General features: G+C 49.8%; 1 protein-coding gene across 3 annotated transcripts; it reads left to right on the top strand.

Moving 5' to 3' along the window:
- Positions 1-3436: 3436 nt before the first annotated feature.
- HEY1 (hes related family bHLH transcription factor with YRPW motif 1) lies at positions 3437-5937 on the top strand (the record flags this gene model as incomplete). Of its 3 annotated transcripts, none has more annotated exons than XM_079722403.1 (5): positions 3437-3525; positions 3791-3866; positions 4017-4100; positions 4386-4467; positions 5354-5937. In XM_079722403.1, the coding sequence occupies 5 exons, from the start codon at positions 3437-3439 to the stop codon at positions 5935-5937; spliced, it is 915 nt and encodes a 304-aa protein (XP_079578529.1). The 3 variants fall into 3 exon arrangements, with proteins under 3 accessions (XP_079578529.1, XP_079578528.1, XP_079578527.1); XM_079722402.1 differs by having other exon boundaries at positions 4017-4112; XM_079722401.1 differs by having other exon boundaries at positions 3791-3881.
- Between the last annotated feature and the right edge of the window lie 3715 nt (positions 5938-9652).

The following is a 9652-nucleotide window of genomic DNA, read 5'->3' as shown; positions in this document are numbered from 1 at the left end:
TCCCAACACACCTGCACTCACTAGCAAACTGACTGAAAAAGGGCCTCGTTGAGGACTCATTCTTTTAAAACTTTTTTTCTCATATAGATTATCACAGAATATTGAGTAGAGTTCCCTGTGCTATACAGTAGTAGGTCCCGGTTGGTTATCTACCTTATATATAGTAGTGTGCGTATGTTCATCCCAACTTAAGCCTCTTTCATGTGGAAATGCTGGAGTTGTGGTGTAAGGATGAGCTCTTTTCCTCTGGAGGGCTCACCAGTTAATCTCCGAGGAAGCCCAGCCCAGGAGTGGCCCTGTGGATGAATTCCCAAATCTGGAGTATCTATCTATTCTGGGGCACCTGGAGCATCTCTTCTGCAAGAAGATGCAGAGAAAGGCAACGGGCTGGATATAAATAACTAAACGGAAACTCCACAAACCAGGCAAGGAAATGGGTCTGCATGCAAACTGGAAAAGGATGGTACCTCAGGAGCGATGAGTTATAAAAGAACAACACTCCCCTCCACTCCACGCCCACTCCGTTGGAAAAGGCCCTCTCCTGAGGGGCTAGGCTGGGCAGCTGCTCTCAGGCTGGAGCGGGGGTCACTTTTGCAGGTTTGCCTTGCATACAGGGGGCTGCTAAGTTGAAAGCAGCAGTTCTTTGCTCCAAGCTTCCAGGGATAAATCCCCTCTATGGATCAGGCGGTACCACACTGGGCCTCGTGCTTTCAGCCCAACTCTCTACTGTGAATCCACCACCCAAGGTGGGAGGCCTCGACCCCTTCTTTCCTGGCTCTAACTGAACTGCCTCGTTCACTTCATCTTCATCCAAGTCCCTTCCCAAGCTCAGAAAAGGCCTTCTCAGACCTCGGAACGTATCCTCACCCCCTCGTTCTTCCTTATCAAGAGGTGCTTCCAAGTACTGACACGTCTATTAACTATTTGACTTGTGTACTATCTCCCCACTAGAATGTGAATTCCTGGAGGCAGGGACCATATAACCTTTGGATCACGGTCACATTCTCAGGTCCTAGCACAGTGCCAGGCACAAAGAAGACAGTAAGTGTTTGTTGGATGTATGAACGGAGGAGAGTCAACGTTCAGAAGCATATGAAATGGATTTTTTTTTTTTTTTTTTTGCGGTACGCGGGCCTCTCACTCTTGTGGCCTCTCCCGTTGCGGAGCACAGGCTCCGGACGCGCAGGCTCAGAGGCCATGGCTCACGGGCCCAGCCGCTCCGCGGCACGTGGGATGCTCCCGGACCGGGGCACGAACCCGTGTCCCCTGCATCGGCAGGCGGACTCTCAACCACCGCGCCACCAGGGAAGTCCAGCAATGATGTTCTTGATGGAAGACTGGGGAGGATGGAAAGGAGAATAGGAGGCTGAACTTCTGGTTTTGTGATGATAGCAGACCCCAGAGAGCTCTGTTACCTGTGCCAAGAGCAGAGAAAGCAGATAGTGGGATTATCCTCAGGGGGACAACTGACAAGTGGACTCTGGTGGAATACCAGGGAGCAAGGATGCCTGGGGCACCAGAAACAACAAATCCCAGTTGGCTGATGGAGGGACCCAGCCTAGACAGGGAAGCAGAGGAGGCCCTTGGGAAGGACTGAGGGGCTGGAGGTGAAGGTTTAGTGGAATACGAGGTTCAATGAGAGTCAGGAAGTGGCATAATGTGTGTGTGGCTGAGAAACCAACGTCCATATTAGGCTCAGGCCACTCATTGTGCGGCGTCCAAAATGCATTAAGAAGGTATTGAGATCAGTAATTAAGGAGGGATAGAAACGGACAAGCAATCTTCAAAGTGAGCGTATTTGTGTTATCCTCAGTATTTATCAGGCGTTCCTTCACTGACGGCAGCCACAAGAGTGGACTTCAGAGGAATACCAACAGCCTGCTCCTTTGTCAGGGATCGAGAAGCCTGGATTTCTAAATTCAAAACAACCACCCAGCTGTTTCTACAGATCAGGAACCAGACCGAGATACACAATATTTATTTTTAAAACATCTATCTTCTCGAGGACTTGCACGTAGCACTCAGTACACGCCACGCCACCACCTAGGCCGGATGTGTGTGGGTTGCGCGTGTGCGTCTAGGGATTAGAGACTTGCATCGCCGCAGCAAGGGCAGCCTCAGACGCAAATGCTCAGTCCCGCCACCCTGTCGCCCGCTGACAAGATCTGGCCGCCAACGCCTGGAAAAAAAAAAAAATTCCCAGGGGCCTCCTCCCTACCCCCATCCCCCCAAGTCAGCCGGGAAAACAAGCGCTCCATTTCCCCGGACATTAGATGCACAGGGGAATTCATTCCATCCTGGAGACTGGGAAGCCCCTGCGGAAGCGAGACCGTCTGCTAGAGAGGACATAGCTCCAGAAACCGAAAAAGAACATTCTCTGAAACCACATCTTCCCCTGCATGCGCCCGGGGCCCTGGGCTGGTGGCCACAGTGAATGGCGTCCCGGCGGCCGCTCTCCCGGCGCCCTGCACCCTCGGCGGAACGCCCGGCGCGCCGCCTGGCCAGGTGCATCGGGCCTGGCTTTGCCGGAGGCGCGCGGCTCCAGCCGCCGTATACGGCGGGCCCGCCCCGGAGATTTACCAAGGCGCAGGGCGGCGGCTTCCGGGGCCGCCCGGCGCCCAGGCTCCGATTACAGGTTCACACGGGGGGCCGGGCCCGCGGCCGTCCAGCCCCGCCGGCGCGCCCTCACGGCCCCGCTCCCCCGCCTGCGCATTCTTCTCCATTCATGCGGACGCCCAGCGCCGCCACCACCACCTCCGCCGCCGCCAGCGCGGCCGCCGTCGCCGCCGCCGCCGCCGGCCGCCCGGATTGGCTGGCGGCCGCGGCGCCGGCACTTTCCCACGGCCCGCGGCGCGTGCGGCTCACCGGCAGCGCTGCAGGCGCGGCCCTGGCGTGCGGCCAGCCCAATCGGGGCGCGCGGGGCGGGGCGGGGCCGCGGCCGCCGACCGGCTTGTGTCCCGGCCCGGCCTCCGCAGCCTGCTTGCCGCCGGCCCACCGCCGCCCGCGCCTCCGCCTTCCCCCCCAGCAGAGGCCCGACAGAGCCCCTGCGGAGCCGACACACCGCCGCCGGGCAGGGGCGGGCGCCGAGGGCGGGCGCGGGCTTCGCCCTCGCCCTTGGCCTCGCCCCCGCTCCGCCCCTGAGCTGCTGCCAATCAGTGGAGCGAGAAGCCGGATTGGCCAAGGGAAGGCTGTTGCCCGGGAGCCGACGCCCCGCCCCTCCGCCCCCTTGCCCGCCCCCTCTACTCCTCCGCCCTCCCCAGGGCCCTGGGAAGGGGCGCAGCGTGGGAAAGGGATGGTTGAGTTTTAACCGGAGGCAGAGAGTGAGCCGGACCAGTGTGTGCGGAGCGCGAGCAGCCGAGCGCGGAGAGGCGCCGCTGCAGTTAACTCCTCCCTGCCCGCCTCGCCGACCCTCCCCCGGATCCCCCGCGTAGCCAGCATGAAGCGAGCCCACCCCGAGTACAGCTCCTCCGATAGCGAGCTGGACGAGACCATCGAGGTGGAAAAGGAGAGTGCGGATGAGAATGGGTGAGTTGGCGGCGGCGGAGCGGGAACAGGAGGCGAGCGCCGGCTGGCCTCGTTGACAGCGCCCAAGGGCCCGGGGCACGCCGGCGCCCTGCACTGACCTCTGCGCATCTCCGGCAGGCCTCCGCCCCGGGTGAAGACCCCGGAGGCTCTTCAAGACCAAGTTGCCAAAAAAAAAATCTGAGTACGGGGAGGGCGTGGGGGCGACCCCTCAGATCACCTCCTCTCGCTTAACGGCGATTCCTGTCCCCCCCCACCCCCCATTTAGGAACTTGAGTTCGGCTCTAGGTTCCATGTCCCCAACTACATCTTCACAGATCTTGGCCAGGAAAAGACGGAGAGGCGTGAGTCTCTTTACAGTGCACCCTTTTTTTTGGGGGGGGGGGGCGGGGGTTGTTTTGTTTTATTAATTAACGGGAAGAACCACCTTTCTTCACTTTGGAATTTACAGTCGGAATGGAAATGTCCCCCTTTGTTTTGCCTGCTTTCCACAGATCATTGAGAAGCGCCGACGAGATCGGATCAATAACAGTTTGTCTGAGCTGAGGAGGCTGGTACCCAGTGCTTTTGAGAAGCAGGTAATGGAGAAAGTAGATAGAGCTCTCCGTGTAGCTATCCACGCCTTCAGAATTCTTTCCCTCATTAATCTGAACCTTACCCGTGCCTTGGAAAATAACTGCGTTGTTTGTGCGGAGGAAATGAATTCATCCAGAGTCCAACATATTTTGGAAGATAATTTATTTTGCTGTTGTCTGTACTTTTATGATTTACAGAGCATATATGTGCATATATATTTTAAGTTGTTCCCCAAAGGCACTTGGTGACAAATCAGTTTTTGTTTTTGTTGTTGTTCTCTTCTCTAGGGATCTGCCAAGCTAGAAAAAGCCGAGATCCTGCAGATGACGGTGGATCACCTGAAAATGCTGCACACTGCAGGAGGAAAAGGTACATCTCTAGTCCGGTGGGGTAAGAGTGAACAGCCACCGATGGCCAGGATTGGTGCAGTCGCTGTCTTATTTTTACTGTGTGCTTTGGGGGTGGGGAGAGAACGGTGTGTGGTGTGTGGGGTTGCCTGTCTGTGCATTTTCACGTGCGCATAGGTTTTTCTCCAGTGAATTCATCACCCCAGACCTCTGCAAATTAAGCGTATGCACCTTCTTTAGGAAAATACCTATTATGGGTGAGGTGCCCTAAAGCTGTGACAGCTCTGATCAGGTAGCTCAAACCACATTTGTTTGTTAACCTTTTTGAGAAAAAATATTTTTTTAAGTATATGGTCTTAATTTCATATACAAGATTCTTAAAGAATAAGCTGCCACATGACTGTTGAGGAAAGAAACCTGTTGTGGTTAAGTAGAGAAAACCCAAAGGAAGGTGGGAGACAGAGGAGGTCTGTGTGTCTGTCTCCAGCCGGAAAAATGCTTTACTCTGGACCAAGTGCCTAAAAGCTCCATGATGATAACTTACATCTGTGTGTCTAATGAATTTCACTACTCTGTGGTTTTTCTGTCCTTGATGTATTTTTTGTTGTTGTTGAGGGAAAACATGAAAGGAATGAACATAGTTTCATCTGCCGGTAGGGTATAATTCCAATTTCTGCTTGGCAGTCTCTAACTGGGCTTTGAACTTGCATTAGCAAAGACATACTTCTCATGTTGATTAATGCAAAGATTTTGGTCGACTCCCAAATATTTGGACTTTCAGAAGAGCCCGTGAATGCCGTTTTTTAAAAAAAGGATGTAGATATTTGCCAGGAAGGGCTGCCTTTGGGATTGAAGAAATGCGGGAAATGAGCGAAGCTCTGAGGTTTTTCTTTTGTTCGTTTCCCCAGGCTATTTTGACGCGCACGCCCTTGCTATGGACTATCGGAGTTTGGGGTTTCGGGAATGCCTGGCAGAAGTCGCCCGTTACCTGAGCATCATTGAAGGACTAGATGCCACGGACCCGCTTCGAGTTCGACTGGTCTCACATCTGAACAACTATGCCTCCCAGCGGGAAGCGGCAAGCGGCGCTCACGCAGGCCTTGGACACATTCCCTGGGGGAGTGCTTTCGGACATCACCCGCACGTCGCGCACCCCCTGTTGCTGCCCCAGAATGGCCACGGGAACACTGGCACCACGGCCTCGCCCACGGAACCCCACCACCAGGGCAGGTTGGCCACGGCACATCCGGAGGCGTCGGCTTTGCGGGCGCCCCCTAGCGGCAGCCTTGGACCGGTGCTGCCCGTGGTCACCTCCGCCTCCAAACTCTCGCCGCCTCTGCTCTCCTCGGTGGCCTCCCTGTCGGCCTTCCCCTTCTCTTTCGGCTCCTTCCACTTACTCTCTCCCAATGCACTGAGCCCTTCGGCACCCACGCAGGCAGCAAACCTTGGCAAACCCTATAGACCTTGGGGGACAGAGATTGGAGCTTTTTAAAGAACTGATGCTGTAGAATGAGGGAAGGGAAAGCTTAAAATCCCAGCTGAGCTGGGCTGTTGCCAACATCACCTTAAAGTCATCAGTAAAATAAAAAGGAAGAAGGTACACTTTCAGATAAATTTTGTTGAAAGACGAAAGGTTTGTTGGTTCACTTTTTCTTTTTTAATGTTTTTTTTATCATGTCATGTATTAGCAGTTTTTAAAACCTAGTTGTTAAATTTTGTTCCAGACATTAAACTGAAATAGTGAATATAAACCAACAAATTGGTGATAGGTTTGGACTGTGCCTAATTTACTTTGTAAACCTATCTGTCTAAGAATGATTCCATTTTGCCTCAAAGTTTTGGGAATTTTAACATTTAGTATTTTTGGTCTGTTTTTCTCCTTGTATACAGTCTCTTTTTAGAATTAATTTTACAAACCACTATTCTCAATGTTAACATGTTGCTTTTTGTTAATATTTTGACAATTAAGGTGTTGTATAAGTGATATTCTTTTTTGGGGGGGCTATATTGAATTTTATATTTCCGAATAAAGCGTTGACAAATCAGATGATCAGCTTTATCCAAGAAAGAAGACTAGCTAATTCTCTGCTTCCTACAGCAGTAGGGTGAATGTACAAACCATTAGGGCCCCTGAATCTGAATGACCAATTGCTGTTGTCTACCAGGACTCACAGGTCTGGCTTGGTTAGGAGAGGTCCCCGTTTGGAGTTGGCAGGGAAGAAACAGAAGATGATTGCGTAGAATATGTCTGCATTTACCAGCCCCAAGCAATGCAATGAATTTTTAAGTTCACAGATCTCAAGTTCACAGATGTCAACATGGATAAGTGATCATGGTGTGCAAGTGGTCAATGGAATAGTCCAGTGGAACCTGTTAAATGCATAACCTAATTCTTCCTGGAGCTGCCATATTTTCTTTTCACTGGAAATTTTTATGTTGTGTTTTCCTTTTTGGTGCATGGAAATGTGGTTATTGAGATACTTAAAAGGGCTTTGCTGCCTTCTACTTGGTTTAATTTGATTTGGGCTATTAAAGCATCATTTTACAGGTTTATTCCTTTAGCAGGTGTAGTTTAAACAACCTCCACTGAACTGGGTTTGACCTCTGTTGTACTGATGTGTTGTGACTAAATAAAAAAGAACAAATTCTTCTCCAGTATATGTCTTACATACTTCAGCCTTTCCCTCTCTTGGCTAAGATGAGATAAATTGTGTCTCATTTTCATTTTGCCTGGTCATCAGTTTTCTTATGTTTAATAATCTCATTGTTCTTGGTATTTGTGATTTGGAATAAGGTGACTTCATTATGGTGCAGAGCTTTGGTGTGACTCCCATAAGGGGACATAGTCCTCTAGCTGTTATGTCAGATGATCTGGCCCTAAACTGGCCGTCTATGGACCAGAAACCTCAAATCAGACTGGTAGTTGCAGGGTGGCAGAGAACTCTGATGAAATCATAAAACCGTGTTGACCGTTCAACAAATATTTACTGAGAACGTCTACTGTGTGCTCAGTTCTACGCAGGGAGAACAGAATATTAAATCTCTTTTTTTTTCTTTTCTTTTTTTTTTTTTTTAATGGCAAAACAAGAAAAGCCAAACCTTGCTAATTCTGAGCCCGGGAATCTGAGGCCTGGTGAGCGATTGCAGGCTGTAATTCCGCACCTGCATGGCTCCGGGAGTCTTTCCTTGTCTGGTTTCCAAGGCATTTGTTTAACCCTTTAGTTGCATTTGACTCCTCTGTGTAGTGAGGAAGCAGACACGTGCTTGAGGTTAGAACAAACCCCTGCCAGAACAGAGGCAGTAATCTTGGCCCCCGGGGAGAGGAGTGCCTTCCCATTGCTTTAAAAGTCATCCTTCTGCCAATTAAGGGGTCTCCTGGCTCCGAAGGAGTTTGCCTTGATCCTGAGGGTGGGTAGGGAGAAGAAGGAGAAAAGCCACTGTGGCAGATGAAATAGAGCCTTCCTTTTCTTTGCCTGACCACTGAACTCTTCCTCCCTCCTCTGATTAAGAAATGAAGGCAAAGCCAAGTTGGGACTTTGAACTTGAGCAGTGACTTCTGGGTCCCTAGGAAGGGGATGGTTGGAGACTGTGGCATTTTTCTGATTGTGGGTTTCAAAGGCTAGCTCCCACTCAACCCTTCTCTGTGTGGCCCCGGTTCTGCTCTGAGCGCTGCCTGTACCACGCAGACACTCTATCTGCCTGTCATAATGCTGTGATGGGAAGTGTGATGATAATTTCTGCCAAGTGTCAGTGTAATTTTAGCAGCCGGGATTTCACATGGCATTACAGCATTACTGAACAGCATTGTGCTTAGACTGTCTTAGATGCTCTCTCTGGCACCCAGGTTTAGATGGCTGCTAATGTGGTAGGAAAGAAAGAAAGCCTCTCATTTTACCAGCCCTGCTGGAAGCACTGTGCAACCGTAAACGTGTGGCACGTTCCACTTGTCATATCAATGACCCCTATGTCACCAGCTGGTTAGTAATTTTTTCTTTTTTTGGAAGGGGGATGGGGGGTCATTTTCAAGATTACATAGTTTTCCAAAGAAATATTTTGGGTGGGAATTCCCTGGTGGTCCAGTGGTTAGGACTTGGCCCTTTCACTGCTTGGGGCCTGGGTTCCATCCCTGGTCTGGGAACTAAGACCCCGTAAAGGAAGAAATATTTTGGTTTCTTTTTAAACTTCTTCAAGGGGACAGGTTTCTGGAAATCGTGGAGATGGAGTCTGAGCTTCCTGGGAAAGAGAATAGAGTTATGATGATAAGCCAGTGGTATGTAGAAAAATGAATGTAGAAAAACTCATTTCTATTCTGAGTTGAGGTAGGATGAAAATATTAACATCAGGGTCATTAGTGCTACCATACTTTTATATGATATATACATTTGTAATACTTCTATCCATGTAAACAAAATGTTTTTAGGTCGGCCCGTAAATTTACCTTATGGAGAAAATAATATCACTTATAAAGAATCTTGAAAGTCCTCAATAATTACCCATTATCTTCATTATATATATATATTACCATGAATTAATGACATGAAAGATAGGTGGGCAGAATTCATGCATTAGAAAAACCTCTCAGTCTAAATCTTCTTTAGATTTAGAGAGGAAAATAATCCAAGACGTATCATTGCTAATTTATTCAGTATAGTTCAATTAGGATGTGACTTTTATTCAGCTTTTCTTTGTTGCACTCTGTTAGTCACAAAAATCATGATATTTTAAATATAGATTACTTATATTTGAAATCCCTCAGAAAGTGTTTTATCTCCTAGTTGTACTTTTCCCCAGCCCTTCTGGTCTATACCAGTATCACAGCTTTGATGTCTTCATTAGATTGCACCGGTGATTTATAATTAAAATAACTTCAGAGCTAATATCATTTGAGAAACTGCTTCGAATATGGCACAATTTCTTTCACAACTGGAGCTCCAGGGAATGCGGGTGTCTTGGGAAGGAGACCTGAATTCTGGTTCCTGCTCTGCTTTTATCTGATTGAGTGACCTTAGGTAAGTCATTTAAAATTCTCTGGACCCTGCTTTCCTCATCTGTCCCATAAAGTGGTTGGACTAGATTGGGGGGTCCCAGGTGCATACTCCCAGGGAAAGGCACTAATGGGGAAGGATGCAGGGGTATCAGCCAGTGAGTGCTGACCCAGGGGGCATGTGCTCCCCGCACTTTCTGTCTGAAGGGTCACACCAGTTGTT

This window comes from Hyperoodon ampullatus (genome assembly GCF_949752795.1).
Source record: "Hyperoodon ampullatus genome assembly, chromosome: 17".
Lineage (NCBI taxonomy): Eukaryota > Metazoa > Chordata > Mammalia > Artiodactyla > Ziphiidae > Hyperoodon > Hyperoodon ampullatus.
Note: the sequence above shows the minus strand (reverse complement) of the source record. Positions and strands in the feature narration are given on the sequence as shown.